General features: G+C 37.2%; 2 protein-coding genes across 2 annotated transcripts; both read left to right on the top strand.

Moving 5' to 3' along the window:
* Positions 1-3,441: 3,441 nt before the first annotated feature.
* LOC149497633 (uncharacterized) lies at positions 3,442-5,206 on the top strand. Its single transcript, XM_089719235.1, has 2 exons — positions 3,442-5,112; positions 5,162-5,206. Exons 1-2 carry the CDS (start codon positions 3,442-3,444, stop codon positions 5,204-5,206), a joined length of 1,716 nt encoding a protein of 571 aa, XP_089575361.1.
* Positions 5,207-7,553: 2,347 nt separating this feature from the next.
* LOC149497632 (uncharacterized) lies at positions 7,554-15,661 on the top strand. The gene is made up of 8 exons (XM_089719234.1): positions 7,554-8,933; positions 9,330-9,580; positions 10,010-10,657; positions 10,790-11,562; positions 11,716-11,904; positions 12,954-13,118; positions 13,455-14,554; positions 14,693-15,661. The coding sequence occupies exons 1-8, from the start codon at positions 7,554-7,556 to the stop codon at positions 15,659-15,661; spliced, it is 5,475 nt and encodes a 1,824-aa protein (XP_089575360.1).
* The last annotated feature ends 2,707 nt before the right edge of the window (positions 15,662-18,368 follow it).

Raw genomic sequence — 18,368 nt, 5'->3', positions numbered from 1 at the left:
CAAATAATAAAGTAATCTTAGGCCCTTAAGATTTCTTAAGCTCTGATACCAATTGATGGTATTTCTAGCAATGAGATGGAGATGAAGAGAATAATAATTGGTTTCTCATTTTTAGTAAATTTGCAATAAATGGCATTTATATAATTAGGGCTTTACCAACTTAAGACCTTACGGTTAAAAAATAAGGGTAGAAATTTTAAACTGACTTGGCCCACAAAGCTAGAATAAAATTTAATGACATAAGCATATTCTAGAAGCTAAGATATAAAAATAAAAAATACAAAATATAAGATGAGCTGGAGTGTTTGCAATAATAGCAGATCAACAATTTGCTTGTTAAACCATGAATAAGGATTTAGATACAGTGGTTTTTATTTTAGTGAGGATGTGAATATTAATTAAATAGTAATTAATGTGATTACAAATCAATTTGAAAGATTAAAGGAAATCAAAAATGAGTTAAAGAGGAATGACTTCTTGGTAAAGCACGATTTTACCCGAAAAGCCCGAAAAACGGTAAGTTCAGTATGACCTTTCTTAAGTGGGGTTTAGAATATTAAATACACTTGGTTGATACTTACTAAGACTAAAGTGAAGTGATTAAAAAGATTAGAGTGCCAAAGGATGAAGGGAAAACAAAAGGGAGGATTATAGTGCAATTTTCATTTAAAGGACATGGAAGGAATTTTTAATAATGTTTAGTATATATTATTATGAAGAGGTGGAGATAACCATTGCATTTTCCACCCATTTTTACAGCCCACGTTGGTCAAGAAGAGAGGAGGAGAGTTTTGATTACAAATCAAGCAAAAAGGAGGTGAAAATCAAGGAATTTTCAAGTAATTCTTAAGAAAAGGTTAGTTATCTTCACTTCCCCCTTCTTTTCTATGGATTAATTTTTGAATTCCATGAACTTTGAAGTGAGGTGCTTGCTTGTTCATTCTGATTTGGTGAAGATGAAGTGATTAGACTTGAGTTTAAGGTGATTTAAGATGAGTGAAACTAGTTATGCATGAATTCAAAGTCTAATTTGCATAATTCACCAAGATGGATGATTTTGAGTTTGTATTTGATATGCCATGACCTAGGGATTCTGATATATCTTATATTATGATGTTATGTAAGTAATAGAAGAGTTGAATTGCATGAATTTGTGCTGGAATTGAGTTGAGAATGCTTAAGCAAACATATCATTGCTGGACCTGTTACAGTTGGGCTGTCTGAACTTCAGCTTCTGTAATTGGCCTATTTGACTAAGCAAATGAACTTCAAATTTCATGAAATTTTATATGGAGATAGGCTGAGATGTTGGGTAAGTCGCGTTAAAAGGGAAAGGCCATTGGATCAAAGGAAATGGAGTTATAATTAAATCAGTGCAGGCTGCTCAGCATGAGAAAAACTGAAATTTAGATTCTATAATTATGTCATTTGACAAAGCAAATGAGCTTTAAAAATTATGAAATTTTACAGGGAAGTACCCTAAGATGCTGGGAACATGCTGTAAAAATTTCAGGACAAATAAAAATGAGGAAATTAAGATATAGCCAACGGAATGCAAGCTGCTCACATGCTGAAATTCTGCATTTCATAAACATTGAATGAATTTAGCATGCCATTGACTTCTATTGTTTTAAGTATTAGTAGTATGTGTCTAGGATGAGGTTGAGTGTTGGTTATGAAGTGTTTCATGCTTAAACTAAGGTCATATGACACTTGGACAAGCATAGTGAAAATGAAAGAAAAAGCATGACACACCATCCTAATGCTTAATTTGCATTCCTATAGAAATGCATGTGTGTATATTGTGTAGTATGAAGTTAATATCAGTATTAATCTCATGCTACAGCTTCTGAGAGTAAGGGAGTTGAGGAGAGGGTGGTTGCTAGAGGAAAAAGGCTAGGGGAGCTTTCTAGCTCAGGTTAGTGTACTATGCCTTTACTACTTTTATTTAAACAAAATGATATTGATTTTGCAAAATATTTTCAATGGATTTACTTTATGAATCATAACTGTAAAAAGTATTAATGATTTCATATGTTTTTAAAGAACAAAGCTTATTTTGAAAGCATACTACCTAATGACATATGTAAATGAATTTTATGCTTCTTATACCTTGAAAGAGGAGGATGTTGGCCAATTGATAACTGTAGTATGAGGGGTGGCCATGACTGAATGATTTTAGTAGTGTTTGCGAAATGAAATGTTGCCCACAGTGATTTTAATATTATTACATGAATGGAATGGTTTAAAAGTCTTACAGCTGATATAGACATGGTTATTGCCCCGAATATCACTTCATTTGTTGAAGTTGATATTACGATCGATTGAACATGGATATCATCACTAGATGATATATGATTGATATGAAATTCTCCCTCCATGTTGAGGTTGTAGATTGCTCCCTCTTCTGTTGAAATCATATCACAGATTGAGGTTATAGATAGCAGGTCTAGATGTGCACATTAGACACTGATGGCCCTCGGAATTGATTCTATAAAAGCTGTAAAGACTACATTATGAATTTATGATTTAAATGGTATTGTTTTGTTTTTCTCTTTCTTATTTCCTTTAACATGGTGGGTTTATGACTTATGATTCATTATTTCATATAAAGAGTTTGATTTGATAAATTTGTGTTTATTTTATAATAGTACACCACTAAGCAAAATGCTTAGCGATAGTTGCTTTTGTGCTATCGCAAGAAAAGGCAAGGAAAAAGAACTAGGAGAAGATCGTTTTTGTTTGATGTAGATAGTATGCTACTGATGTAGCTATTGTATATTTGACTTCTTTTGGAATATGTATGATGTATTAAACACTAATAGAACATCTATGTATATTTGAGCAGATACATGTAAATTATGATTGTATGAATTTTTATTATGTATCTAAGGTTTGAAAAGGATTTCAGTATGTAATTAAACCATCCATGGGCTTATGGGTTATGGAACCATTTTATGTTTTTGCTAATATAATTGATGTTTAAGAAATCATATTGAGCTTAAAGGAAGTTATGTTTCATATGTTTAGTAAAGTACTGAAAAAAAAAAACATTTCTTTATAACAGATGAAAGAACCAAAGGAGTTTTACATTGAATAATTAAATCTACTTTTCTACAAGATATAAATGAATGAATCAACAGTATTAAGTCCCTTGTAGTATACTTAGTAAGCATTTATAAGACTTAAGTGCTTATTAAGTATATTACGGGCGACATGCCATGTCTTACAGTAAGGTAAGGTGTGACATGTTTATTTTGGTATCAGAGCGGTTTTAATTGCATATTGGATCCTATTTTTGCTAAATATAAATGTGAAATGTAATCTGCTCAAATATGACATGACTGTTAATTGTTGGATAGCTACATCATACAATATTCTAATAAGATGAATGTTTTTCTGTGATAGTATACAGAGAGCATTTTGTTGTTGATAGATAGTATGGAGGGTGTTGGTCAGGGAGATAATTTTAATCCTCCTGAGGAGCAGTCTGAGGGGAGGCAGGAAGAGATTGGTGATGCTCTTGAGGGTTCTGATGCTCCTATTGTGCCAGCTGCTGACCCTATAGCCCAGCAGATGGCTGCGTTATTGAGACAACTGGCAGGTAACTTACAGCAGCAGCAGCAGCCAGTTAGACAGTATGATAAGTTGGTTAAGTATGGGGCCACAGAGTTTTCAGGCACCACTGACCCAATGGTAGCTGAGCAGTGGCTAGAGAGGATTGATAGGGTTTTCTTAAAGCTCCAGTGTGATGATGCTCAGAAGTACAATTATGCAGTCTCTTTACTTCAGGAAGATGCATATGAGTGGTGGAAGACAATTCCTAGGAGCAAAGTGCAGCCACCAGTTCTAACTTGGGCAGACTTCCTGAGGGAGTTCAAGAAAAAGTATGTTCCATCTACCTATGTGGATGCCAGGATAGAGGAGTTTCTACAGCTCAGACAGGATTATAGGACTGTAGCTGAGTATGAGAGGGAGTTTACTCGGTTGAGCTATTATGCTGGGAGTATGTTAGTTACAGGCAGGGACAGGTGCAAGAGATTTGAACAGGGATTGAAGCCCAGTATTAAGAGTCATGTGATCGGCTTTGAACATGAGAATTTTTCTGCATTGGTATCACAAGCTCTGAATCAGGAGAAGGTTGAGCAAGAAAAGGCTACAGAGAAGGAGAAGAGTGTCAGGAGGACTTTCCCAGGGGCTAGTAACTCTAGTAGCAAGAAGAGGAGATTCTTTGGTCCATTTCCTCCTAGATCTAGCAGTGTGAGGCCACAAAGCAAGAGGCAGTTCAGACCACCATTGCCACCTCCACGAGCTCCTCCAGTTACTCGTAGTTGTGTTCATTGTGGTAGATATCATGGAGGAGTGTGTAAGTTGACCACAGGAGCATGTTTTAACTGTGGTGAGGTTGGATACTTTGTGAGGGATTGCCCTAAACCGAGAACGACTACGGCATATGCAGCCACAGAGGGATCTATTCAAAGACCAGCTGCTAGTTATGGATCTTCTCAGTCTGCAGGCAGAGGTAGGGGCAGAGGTAGAGGTAGCATGTCGGGTAGTCAGGGGACAGTGAATCAACCAGAGCCTATTGGTGGGCCAGCTAGAGTTTATGCTATAAGGCAGAGGCAGGATGCCGATTCAGCTGATGTAGTGGCTGGTATGTTTTCTTTATTTAATCATGATGTTTATGTGTTGTTTGATCCTGGATCATCTCACTCTTATATTAGTGCTGGGATTTCTTGTTATGCATCTGTTCCTTGTTTGAGATTGGGTTATGATGTGCTTGTTTCGAGTCCTTTAGGGCAGGAGGTTATTGTTAATAGATTATATCTTGATTGCCCACTCATGATCCAAGGTCATGTATTCCTTTCTGATTTAGTTGAGATGCCCTTCAGAGATTTTGATGTTATTTTAGGTATGGATTGGTTAAAAAAATATCAGGCAGTGGTTGATTGTGACCTTAAGAAGATTATATTTAAACTGCCAGAATATGTAGATGTGGTAATACAGGGTGAGAGACAGATACTTCCTTCATCTGTGATCACTGCAGCTTTAGCTCAGAAATTGATTCGTCATGGGTGTGAGGCATACCTAGCTCACATTGTTGAAACAAGGGTAGGTACTCCTAATCTTAAAGACATTCCTACTGTGTGTGACTTTCCAGATGTTTTTCCAGAAGAGTTTGATACGGATCAAGGAAGCAAGGTGAAGGATCCTCTAGCTCTACCCGTGGGGCCAATCACAAGAGCTCGTGCAACCAAGCTACGAACAGCCTTGAATGCATTTGCTCAAGAACAAATCACATTGGAGCTTCAAGATCATAATTATGCAAGATGTGAGATTGAACTTGAAGAAGCACCAAAGCTTGTTATGATGCTTGAGGCGTGCAATGAGGCTGCCATTTGATGCATTTTACATGATTCTATACTTAGGCAAATTTAGGAGGTTGTTATCTTATTATGAGCTTAAGTATGGGTTGTGTAGGGCCTTCGGCCCATTTGCCCTATTTTGTTTAAATTCTTTTAGTGGACTTAATTAATTAAGTGTAAGGTTGGTTGGGCTTATTTTCTAGAGTAGGGCCAGCCTAAGTTAGTTAATGTTTAAGTCAGGATTGTTTTCAGTAGTTAGCTTGGACTTGTATTTAATTAAGCCCATTTGGGCCACATTAGGGATAAGCTTGGGCTAACTTAAGTTAATAGCTAAATTAGGGTTAGCTTAGGTTACTTATAATGTTGTAAGAGTTGCACAGCAGCCACCATTGAATTGAAATCAAAACAAAACGTTTTCTTCTTGTTCTTTCAAGAACAGATTGTGTTCTTCATAGAACCAAAATATCCTTAGTAGTTAAGCTTGTGAGTTCTACAAGATTAATTGCACCAAGAATTTCAGAGTTGTTTTCAAGAGTACTTGAAGGTAAGTTTCTGATTCTTGTTCTAAATTCCTTGCTTTCTCTCTTCAAGAGTACTTGGGGGTTAAAGGGATTGTCGGGTACTTCCGAGATTGCATGCTTTCCGCTTGATGTTCCTTGTTGATTTGCAAGAGTACTTGTTAATTGGCTAGGGTCGTATCATCTGGTATCAGAGCCAAATCAAAGTTTTGGGGTAAGTTCTGTTATCTTAGTTAGGAATTTGAGTTTTCTTGTTGTTGGATTCATTGTTGTTTATCTTCGTGTTTTCTTTTCATTCTGAGATCTACACATTATCTCTTTAGATCTTGTTGGATCTAGACATTATCTCTTTAGATCTTGTTGGATCTAGACAATTTCTCTTTAGATCTTGTTGGATTTAGATAATTTCTCTTTAAATCTTCTTGAATCTAGTTTTCTCTTTGTATCTTCTTATTGTTTGCATCCTTTTCTAGTTACCCTTTTGACTAATTCAAGATCTATCTTTGAACATTCTTATTGTTTGCTTATTCTTGATAAAAAAAAAAAAATCTGGATCTGAATTGGTTGTTAAAGACATTACCTACCTAAAATTGAATTGGGAGACACAAAAATCATTGTTGGACAAAGTCATTACCTACCTAAAATTGAATTGGGAGACACAAAAGTCATTGTTGGACTAAGTCATTACCTACCTAAATTGAATTGGGAGACACAAACCATCCACTTAGACCTTGTTAAGCCCTTACCCTACCTAAATTGGGTCACATTTGTAGGTTAAGTGAGGATATAAATCAAAAACGTTGTGCTACAGTAACTTGCTACAGGAACTCAGAAGCAAACTTGCTACAGTACCTTAAAACGTCTGCTACAGTAACTTGCTACAGGAACTCAGAAGCAAACTTTTTGTTTTTTTTTGGGTTTTCTTTGTTTGCTTGCTTTGATTGGGTAGAATTAATTAGGTCCATATTTGGTTTGCTTTGTAGCGATCTAAATTCATACACTATATCCCTAAATCGTCTTTTAAATTCTAGTTTCAATTTCTTGTTTGTGTGCTAACTTTGCTTCATTTAACATTGCTAAAGTGTTATTTGCTTGTTCCTACACTTTAGTTTATTGATTTCTAGCAATACACCTTTCTTATTCTTGTATTGCCATTCAAACATTGTGATTTCTTGATAGAGTTTGTGCATTACTTAATTATATTCTTTGTTTTTCCTAACTTTCTCTTGACTTTTGTAGCAACTTTGGGATTCTGAAGTGCAATTATTCAAGTGGAAAGAGTGGTAAAAGGCTGTAGTGAAACCCACATATTGAAAAAAAAAAAAGCCAAATAAGGAGAGAAACACGTGAGGGAGTGATAAACTAACTATTTCCTTAGTTTTTGCAATCTTATTTCAGGATGTCTAATTCATCTAGAGACAAGGATAATAGCCCTCTCAAAGTTGAAGATCCAAAACTACAAGCCTTTCTAGATGCTTTCTCTGGAGAAATGGGACGAATCACTAGGCTTATGGAGAGCTTTAATGACAGACTGGAGATTCAAGAGCAAAAGACAGAAAGACATGACCCTAATGCCACAAGGAGGGGTGCAAGCACTTCCAAAGAGCACTCTAGACAACCTTGGCATGAAGAGTATGAAGAAGAGGATGATGAACGGCATAGAGAGCCTATGTGGGCAAGAGGAGGTAGAAATAATAGAGGAAGAGGAAGAGGGATTGGTAGAGGCCGTGTTTACAGAAATGAAACTTACTATGGAGAGGATGACGAAGAGGTTGACACACCATTAGATGGTAATTTGGGTAACATCAAACTCAAGGTGCCACCTTTCAAAGGCCGAAACAATGCAGACGAATACTTGGAATGGGAGAGGAAGGTCGAGATGATCTTTGAATGCAACCGGTATACTGAAGAAAAAAAGGTGAAAATTGCAGCCTTAGAGTTCCAAGACTATGCTCTATTTTGGTGGGATCAACTTAATCAGAGTCGAAGAAAAGTGGGAAGACGACCTATCCACAATTGGGAAGACATGAAGGAGGTAATGAGAAAACGTTTTCTTCCTGAGCATTATTTCAGGGAGTTGCATCAGAAGCTTCATAGACTCGTCCAAGGAGCCAAATTAGTAGAAGACTATCATAAGGATATGGAGATGTGCATGGCTAGAGCACACATTGAGGAAAATGAGGAGGTGACCATGGCTAGATTCCTAGGTGGCCTGAATAAAGACATAGCTGATGCATTAGAGATGTACAAGTATGATTCTATGGAGGAGATGCTGAATATGGCTATGAAGTTAGAGAAGCAGAGAAAAGGGAAGAGCACCACATCATATAGGGCTGCCAACAACAGCAGCAATTCTTGGGGTGCTAGATGGCCTAAAAGGGAGGAGAAAAAGGAGTTTCAAAGCTCTACACAAAAGGGGACAGATTCAGTGCCTAAGGCATTCACGCCTAATGTGCCAACTTATTCAAAGGGTTCAAGTTCCAATACTCCTAGTAGAGACATCAAATGTTTCAAGTGTCTTGGGAAGGGCCATATATCTTCTCAATGCCCTAATAAGAGAGTAATAGTGATTAGGGATGGATACACCTATTCTGAATCTGAGGATGAAGAAAACCCAATGCCACCACTTGAAGACTGCCATGATGATGATGAGGTTGATGATGAAGTTTTACAACCTGAGATGGGACAATTACTAGTTACTAGGCGAGTTCTCAACATGCAAGTTCAAGAGGAGAGCTTAGTACAAAGAGAGAATATTTTCCATACTAGGTGCTTGGTACTTGACAAGGTATGTCTTTTGATTATTGATAGTGGAAGTTGCACTAATGTAGCTAGTTTGAGCATGGTGCAGAAATTGGGTTTGACATGTGTGCAGCACCCAAGGCCATATAAGCTTCAATGGCTAAATGATATGGGTTCTGTAAGAGTAAACAAGCATGTGAAGGTGCCATTTTCCATTGGAAGGTACAAGGATGAGGTCACTTGTGATGTAGTACCTATGCTAGCTGGGCATATTCTTCTAGGCCGCCCATGGCAATTTGACAGGCGAGTCCAGCATGACGGGTACACCAACCGGTTCTCCTTAGCCTATTTGGGTAAAAATGTGGTTCTAGCTCCTTTAACACCACAAGAGGTCTATTTGGACCAAAAGAGGATATTAGAAAGTGAGGGGCAGAATTGTATTCAGGGGGAGGGAGAAAATAAAGATCAAGAAAAAAGGGATAAAGAGGCCAAGAGTGAAAAGAAACAATTGAATGGCCCATTGGTGAGTGAAACACTAAGAGAGGGAAGAAAGAAACAAAACATGTATGTAAAAGAGAGAGAGATCCGTAGCGGTGTTGGTGAGGGTAGACCAATCTTAATGATTCGGTTTAAGGAAACTTTGCTTAATTTGCTTGACATTGACACTTCTTCTTTGCCTCCTAGTTTTGTTTCTTTGTTGCAGGAGTTTTCTGATGTGTTTCCTGATGAAATGCCTAGCGGACTACCACCCCTAAGAGGCATTGAGCATCAGATTGACTTCGTGCCCGGAGCCACAATTCCTAATAGGCCAGCGTATAGGAGCAACCCCATGGAGACTAAGGAGTTGCAGCGCCAAGTTGATGACCTGTTGTCTAAGGGATTTGTGAGGGAGAGTATGAGCCCATGTGCAGTGCCTGTATTACTTGTGCCTAAGAAGGACGGTTCTTGGAGGATGTGTGTTGACTGCCGAGCTATCAACAAAATCACAGTTAAGTATCGCCATCCAATTCCTAGGCTAGATGATATGTTAGATGAACTGCATGGTAGTAAATACTTTTCGAAAATTGATTTAATGAGTGGATATCATCAAATTAGAATGAAGTTAGGTGATGAATGGAAAACTGCCTTTAAGACTAAATATGGTTTATATGAGTGGATGGTTATGCCATTTGGTCTAACAAATGCACCTAGTACTTTCATGAGATTAATGAACCATATCTTACGTGCTTTTCTAGGCAAATTTGTTGTGGTTTATTTTGATGATATACTGATTTATAGCCAATCTATTGATGAGCATATTGAGCATGTTAGGTTAGTATTGATAACTTTGAGAGCTGAAAAGTTATATGCTAAACTACAGAAATGCACTTTTTGCATAGATAGGCTTGTTTTTCTTGGTTTTGTTGTGAGTGCACAGGGGATTGAAGTCGATGAGGAGAAGGTTAAAGCAATTCGAGAATGGCCAACTCCTAAATCTATATTTGAGGTGAGGAGTTTCCATGGCTTGGCAAGCTTCTACCGGCGGTTTGTGAAGGACTTCTCTACTATAGCAGCCCCACTCACAGAGGTGGTAAAGAAGGAAGTTGGGTTCAAATGGGGGGAAGCGCAACAAAGGGCATTTGATACTTTAAAATCCATTCTTTGTTCTGCTCCTATTTTAGTTTTACCTGACTTTGATAAAACATTTGAGATTGAGTGTGACGCTTCTGGTGTAGGTATTGGTGCAGTGTTGATGCAGGAGAGAAAGCCTATTGCCTATTTCAGTGAGAAACTCAATGGAGCGCAACTCAATTATTCAACCTATGACAAGGAGCTATATGCTCTAGTGAGAGCATTGGAGGTATGGCAACATTACCTTCTACCCAAAGAATTTGTCATACACACTGACCATGAGTCTTTAAAGCACCTCAAGGGACAAGGTAAGTTGAACAAGAGACATGGTAAGTGGGTTGAATTCATTGAACAGTTTCCTTTTGTGATTAAATACAAGCAAGGGAAAGAAAATATTGTGGCTGATGCACTTTCTAGGAGGTATGCTTTAATTACTACTCTTAATGCTAAGTTGTTAGGATTTGAGCATATAAAATCCTTGTATGTTGATGATGATGACTTCGGTCTTATTTGGAGTGCATGTGAACATGGGGCATTTAATAAGTTCTTTAGGCATGAGGGGTTTTTATTTAAGGGAAATAAACTTTGTATACCCAAATGTTCTATGCGTGAATTGCTTGTATTAGAATCGCATTGTGGAGGACTTATGGGGCATTTTGGTGTTCTTAAAACATATGATATACTTGCTGAACATTTCTTTTGGCCACATATGCGTAGGGATGTAGAGAAACTGTGTGGTGTGTGCATAGCATGTAAGCAAGCTAAGTCTAAATCTATGCCTCATGGCCTTTATATGCCTTTACCTGTACCTACTTTACCTTGGACTGATGTTTCTATGGATTTTGTACTTGGATTGCCTAGAACAAAGCGTGGTAGGGATAGTATTTTTGTTGTTGTGGACAGGTTTAGTAAGATGGCACATTTCATTGCATGCCATAAGAGTGATGATGCTGTCCATATTGCTGAGTTGTTTTTCAGGGAGGTTGTGAGATTGCATGGGGTGCCACGCACCATAGTCTCAGACCGTGATGCCAAATTCCTTTCTCACTTTTGGCATGTTTTATGGGGTAAGCTTGGTACAAAGTTGCTGTACTCTACTACTTGTCATCCCCAAACGGATGGACAGACTGAGGTAGTTAACAGAACTCTAGGTACTTTACTTAGAGCGGTGGTTGGTAAGAATATGAAAACTTGGGAGGATTGTTTGCCTTTCATTGAATTTGCTTATAATAGGTCTATACATTCTTCTAGTGGTTATAGTCCATTTGAGCTTGTGTATGGTTTTAATCCTTTAACTGTACTTGATTTATTTCCTTTGCCTTTAAGTGAAATTGCTAACTTAGATGGTGAAAAGAAGGCTGAATTGATCCGTGAGATACATGCTAAAGCTAGGGCTCATATAGACATGAAGAACAAAAGCTATGCTGACCGTGCTAACAAGGGAAGGAGGCATGTGGTATTTCAACCTGGCGATTGGGTTTGGGTGCACATGAGGAAGGAAAGATTCCCAAACCAAAGGAAAGGAAAGCTTGCTGCCCGAGGTGATGGGCCTTTTCAAGTGTTGGAGAGGATCAATGACAATGCCTACAAGATTGATCTACCAGGTGAGTATGGCGTGTCTGCTACCTTTAATGTTTCTGACCTTTCTCCATTTGATTATAATTCAGGTTTGAGGACAAATCTTTTTGAGGAGGGAGGGAATGATACGGATCAAGGAAGCAAGGTGAAGGATCCTCTAGCTCTACCCGTGGGGCCAATCACAAGAGCTCGTGCAACCAAGCTACGAACAGCCTTGAATGCATTTGCTCAAGAACAAATCACATTGGAGCTTCAAGATCATAATTATGCAAGATGTGAGATTGAACTTGAAGAAGCACCAAAGCTTGTTATGATGCTTGAGGCGTGCAATGAGGCTGCCATTTGATGCATTTTACATGATTCTATACTTAGGCAAATTTAGGAGGTTGTTATCTTATTATGAGCTTAAGTATGGGTTGTGTAGGGCCTTCGGCCCATTTGCCCTATTTTGTTTAAATTCTTTTAGTGGACTTAATTAATTAAGTGTAAGGTTGGTTGGGCTTATTTTCTAGAGTAGGGCCAGCCTAAGTTAGTTAATGTTTAAGTCAGGATTGTTTTAAGTAGTTAGCTTGGACTTGTATTTAATTAAGCCCATTTGGGCCACATTAGGGATAAGCTTGGGCTAACTTAAGTTAATAGCTAAATTAGGGTTAGCTTAGGTTACTTATAATGTTGTAAGAGTTGCACAGCAGCCACCATTGAATTGAAATCAAAACAAAACGTTTTCTTCTTGTTCTTTCAAGAACAGATTGTGTTCTTCATAGAACCAAAATATCCTTAGTAGTTAAGCTTGTGAGTTTTACAAGATTAATTGCACCAAGAATTTCAGAGTTGTTTTCAAGAGTACTTGAAGGTAAGTTTCTGATTCTTGTTCTAAATTCCTTGCTTTCTCTCTTCAAGAGTACTTGGGGGTTAAAGGGATTGTCGGGTACTTCCGAGATTGCATGCTTTCCGCTTGATGTTCCTTGTTGATTTGCAAGAGTACTTGTTAATTGGCCAGGATTGCCTCCAGAAAGGGAAGTTGAATTTGAGATTGAGGCTATGGCAGGGACTCAAACGATCTCCATTACTCCTTACAAGATGGCTCCTGCTGAATTAAAAGAATTGAAAGCACAATTATAGGAATTGCTTGGTAAAGGGTTTATTCGCCCTAGTGTGTCACCATGGGGAGCTCCAGTGCTACTTGTAAAGAAGAAAGATGGTAGTTTACGGTTGTGCATCGATTACCGCCAGTTGAATAAGGTCACAGTCAAGAATAAGTATCCTTTGCCAAGGATTGATGATCTCTTTGATCAGCTTAAGGGTGCTTCTGTATTCTCTAAGATAGATTTGAGATCGGGGTATCATCAACTCAGAGTTAAAGAGTAGAGTATTCCTAAGACGACATTCAGGGCTCGCTATGGCCATTATGAGTTTCTAGTTATGCCATTCGGATTAACTAATGCTCCAGCAGCATTCATGGCTTTGATGAATTCGATCTTCAAACCTTACCTTGACCAGTTTGTTGTGATTTTTATTGATGACATTCTGATATATTCTAAAGATATAGAAGAGCATGATATGCATCTCAGAATTATTTTTCAAACTCTTCGAGAAAAACAACTTTATGCTAAGTTTTCTAATTGTTAATTCTGGTTAGCACAAGTTGCTTTTCTTGGTCATATTGTATCTGCAGAGGGTATTGTAGTGGATCCTGGTAAGATTGAGGCTATCTCCAGTTGGAAGACACCAAAGAATGTTTCCGAGATTCATAGTTTCTTGGGTTTGGCTGGCTATTATTGCAGGTTTGTTAAGGGATTTTCTATCATTGCTTTGCCCTTAACTAAACTATTGCGAAAGAACGTTAGATTTGAATGGACAGATAAATGTCAGGAGAGCTTTGATAAGCTGAAGAAGTGTTTGACTGAAGCTCCAGTTTTGACTTTACCTACTCCAGGTACAGAGTTTACTGTTTATAGTGATGCTTCTCATAATGGATTAGGTTGTGTGTTGATGCAGGATAGAAATGTTATTGCTTATGCATCACACCAACTTAAACCACATGAGAGGAATTATCCTACACATGATTTGGAACTTGCAGCAATTGTATTTGCATTGAAAATATGGAGACATTATCTTTATGGTGAGAAATGTTATATCTGCACCGATCATAAAAGTTTGAAGTATCTGGGTACTCAAAGGGAGTTGAATTTGAGACAGAGAAGATGGCTTGAGTTGATAAAAGATTATGACTGTATTATCGATTATCAGCCAGGGAAAGCTAATGTGGTAGCAGATGCACTGAGCCGTAAGACTATTGGTAGCCTGAGAACTACAGAGTTATCTCTAGTCCATGATCTACGGTCTATTAATGCAAAGTTTGAGACGATTTCCGACAATTGGGTGTTAGTTAATCTTCAGGTGAAGCCTCTACTGGTTGATCAGATTAGAGCAGCAATATTGACTGATGATGAATATCAAAAGATTCTTTCAGAGACACAAGATGGTAAACGACCAGAATTTTTTGTCAGTAGAGATGGGTTATTACGATTTCGGGACCGGTTATATGTTCCTTCAGATTTAGATTTGAGACATCTCATCTTGAAGGAAGCACATGATTCTCCAATTGCTATGCATCTAGGCGGGACCAAGATGTATAGGGATTTGAAGAGGAACTATTGGTGGACTGGTATGAAGAAAGATATTGCTGAATTTGTAGCTAAATGTCTAACTTGTCAACAAGTCAAGGCAGAACATCAAGTACCAGCAGGATTACATCATCCACTTTAGATTCCAGAATGGAAATGGGAAAGAGTGACTATGGATTTTCTAATGGGACTTCCACTGACTCAGAGGAAACATGATGCAGTTTGGGTTATTGTGGATTGATTGACGAAGAGTGCTCATTTCCTACCTGTAAGATCAGACTATAGTTTAGAGAAATTGGCAGAAATATATCTTGGTGAAATAATTAAGCTACATGGAGTGCCAGTATCCATTGTTTCTGATAGAGATTCAAGATTCACATCTAGATTTTGGGTTAGCTTACAGAAAGCCCTGGGCACTAGATTGAATTTTAGTACTGCATTCCATCCTCGGACAGATGGTCAATCCGAGAGGATTATTCAAATATTGGAGGATATGCTTCGAGCTTGTGTTCTTGAGTTTGAAGGTAGCTGGGATAAATATTTGCCTTTGATGGAATTTGCTTATAATAACAGTTACCAGAGCAGTATCGGAATGCCTCCATATGAAGCTTTATATGGTAGAAAATGTAGGACACCCCTATGTTGGGATGAAGTTGGTGAAAGGCAATTGCTAGGTCCTGAAATTATTCAACAAGCAGAAGAAAAGATCAAAGTAATTAAAGAAAGATTGAAAGCAGCTGCAGATAGACAAAAGTCATATGTGGATCTAAAGAGAAGAGATATGGAGTATAATGTGGGTGATAAAGTATTCCTTAAGGTTTCCCCTTGGAAGCGTGTTATGAGATTTGGTAGAAAGGGAAAATTGAGTCCTCGCTTCATAGGACCTTATGAAATACTTGAGAGGATTGGTCCATTGGCATATAGGTTAGCCTTACCACCAGAACTCGAGAAGATTCATAATGTTTTCCATTTTTCTATGCTTCGGAGATATAGATCGGACCCTTCACATATATTGCCTTTAGAATCAATTGAAGTTAATCGAGACTTCACATATGATGAAGAACCAGTGGCTATCATAGCTAAGGAAGTTAAGCAACTTCGGAATAAACAGATTCCCTTAGTTAAGGTGTTATGGAGAAGCCACTCCAGAGAAGAGGCTACTTGGGAACGTGAAGAAGATATGAGAAGACAACATCCACAATTATTCAGAGATCTATAACAGGTAAAATTTCGAGACGAAATTTCTTTAAGGAGGGAAGAGTTGTAATATCCTCAACTTTGTAGTTCCTGCTATTCTAGCTTTTTCGATGAATTCGATTATCCGAATGAAAGGAAAACTTAGAATAATGGGAAACACTATATAGTGAGGATGTGAATATTAATTAAATAGTAATTAATGTGATTACAAATCAATTTGAAAGATTAAAGGAAATCAAAAATGAGTTAAAGAGGAATGACTTCTTGGTAAAGCACGATTTTACCCGAAAAGCCCGAAAAACGGTAAGTTCAGTATGACCTTTCTTAAGTGGGGTTTAGAATATTAAATACACTTGGTTGATACTTACTAAGACTAAAGTGAAGTGATTAAAAAGATTAGAGTGCCAAAGGATGAAGGGAAAACAAAAGGGAGGATTATAGTGCAATTTTCATTTAAAGGACATGGAAGGAATTTTTAATAATGTTTAGTATATATTATTATGAAGAGGTGGAGATAACCATTCCATTTTCCACCCATTTTTACAGCCCACGTTGGTCAAGAAGAGAGGAGGAGAGTTTTGATTACAAATCAAGCAAAAAGGAGGTGAAAATCAAGAAATTTTCAAGTAATTCTTAAGAAAAGGTTAGTTATCTTCACTTCCCCCTTCTTTTCTATGGATTAATTTTTGAATTCCATGAACTTTGAAGTGAGGTGCTTGCTTGTTCATTCTGATTTGGTGAAGATGAAGTGATTAGACTTGAGTTTAAGGTGATTTAAGATGAGTGAAACTAGTTATGCATGAATTTAAAGTCTAATTTGCATAATTCACCAAGATGGATGATTTTGAGTTTGTATTTGATATGCCATGACCTAGGGATTCTGATATATCTTATATTATGATGTTATGTAAGTAATAGAAGAGTTGAATTGCATGAATTTGTGCTGGAATTGAGTTGAGAATGCTTAAGCAAACATATCATTGCTGGACCTGTTACAGTTGGGCTGTCTGAACTTCAGCTTCTGTAATTGACCTATTTGACTAAGCAAATGAACTTCAAATTTCATGAAATTTTATATGGAGATAGGCTGAGATGTTGGGTAAGTCGCGTTAAAAGGGAAAGGCCATTGGATCAAAGGAAATGGAGTTATAACTAAATCAGTGCAGGCTGCTCAGCATGAGAAAAACTGAAATTCAGATTCTATAATTATGTCATTTGACAAAGCAAATGAGCTTTAAAAATTATGAAATTTTACAGGGAAGTACCCTAAGATGCTGGGAACATGCTGTAAAAATTTCAGGGCAAATAAAAATGAGGAAATTAAGATATAGCCAACGGAATGCAAGCTGCTCACATGCTGAAATTCTGCATTTCATAAACATTGAATGAATTTAGCATGCCATTGACTTCTATTGTTTTAAGTATTAGTAGTATGTGTCTAGGATGAGGTTAAGTGTTGGATATGAAGTGTTTCATGCTTAAACTAAGGTCATATGACACTTGGACAAGCATAGTGAAAATGAAAGAAAAAGCATGACACACCATCCTAATGCTTAATTTGCATTCCTATAGAAATGCATGTGTGTATATTGTGTAGTATGAAGTTAATATCAGTATTAATCTCATGCTACAGCTTCTGAGAGTAAGGGAGTTGAGGAGAGGGTGGTTGCTAGAGGAAAAAGGCTAGGGGAGCCTTCTAGCTCAGGTTAGTGTACTATGCCTTTCCTACTTTTATTTAAACAAAATGATATTGATTTTGCAAAATATTTTCAATGGATTTACTTTATGAATCATAACTGTAAAAAGTATTAATGATTTCATATGTTTTTAAAGAACAAAGCTTATTTTGAAAGCATACTACCTAATGACATATGTAAATGAATTTTATGCTTCTTATACCTTGAAAGAGGAGGATGTTGGCCAATTGATAACTGTAGTATGAGGGGTGGCCATGACTGAATGATTTTAGTAGTGTTTGCGAAATGAAATGTTGCCCACAGTGATTTTAATATTATTACATGAATGGAATGGTTTAAAAGTCTTACAGCTGATATAGACATGGTTATTGCCCCGAATATCACTTCATTTGTTGAAGTTGATATTACGATCGATTGAACATGGATATCATCACTAGATGATATATGATTGATATGAAATTCTCCCTCCATGTTGAGGTTGTAGATTGCTCCCTCTTCTGTTGAAATCATATCACAGATTGAGGTTGTAGATAGCAGGTCTAGATGTGCACATTAGACACTGATGGCCCGCGGAATTGATTCTATAAAAGCTGTAAAGACTACATTATGAATTTATGATTTAAATGGTATTGTTTTGTTTTTCTCTTTCTTATTTCCTTTAACATGGTGGGTTTATGACTTATGATTCATTATTTCATATAAAGAGTTTGATTTGATAAATTTGTGTTTATTTTATAATAGTACACCACTAAGCAAAATGCTTAGCGATAGTTGCTTTTGTGCTATCGCAGGAAAAGGCAAGGAAAAAGAACTAGGAGAAGATCATTTTTGTTTGATGTAGATAGTATGCTACTGATGTAGCTATTGTATATTTGACTTCTTTTGCAATATGTATGATGTATTAAACACTAACAGAACATCTATGTATATTTGAGCAGATACATGTAAATTATGATTGTATGAATTTTTATTATGTATCTAAGGTTTGAAAAGGATTTCAGTATGTAATTAAACCATCCATGGGCTTATGGG

The sequence above is a fragment of the Jatropha curcas genome, chromosome 3 (genome assembly GCF_041381405.1).
Source record: "Jatropha curcas cultivar XTBG-Jc1 chromosome 3, XTBG_Jcur_1.0, whole genome shotgun sequence".
NCBI classification, from domain to species: Eukaryota; Viridiplantae; Streptophyta; class Magnoliopsida; order Malpighiales; family Euphorbiaceae; genus Jatropha; species Jatropha curcas.
Note: the sequence above shows the minus strand (reverse complement) of the source record. Positions and strands in the feature narration are given on the sequence as shown.

What these genes read in the sequence shown, in the direction of transcription:
- LOC149497633 (XM_089719235.1), top strand. Translation starts at nt 3,442, where the DNA reads ATGGAGGGTGTTGGTCAGGGAGATAATTTTAATCCTCCTGAGGAGCAG. An exon ending in CTCACATTGTTGAAACAAGG is followed by an intron (nt 5,113 to 5,161) that starts GTAGGTACTCCT and finishes GTGACTTTCCAG; the next exon opens with ATGTTTTTCCAGAAGAGTTT.
- LOC149497632 (XM_089719234.1), top strand. Translation starts at nt 7,554, where the DNA reads ATGTGGGCAAGAGGAGGTAGAAATAATAGAGGAAGAGGAAGAGGGATT. An exon ending in AAGGACGGTTCTTGGAGGAT is followed by an intron (nt 9,581 to 10,009) that starts GTGTGTTGACTG and finishes TTGCATAGATAG; the next exon opens with GCTTGTTTTTCTTGGTTTTG. An exon ending in TTTATTTCCTTTGCCTTTAA is followed by an intron (nt 11,563 to 11,715) that starts GTGAAATTGCTA and finishes CTGGCGATTGGG; the next exon opens with TTTGGGTGCACATGAGGAAG.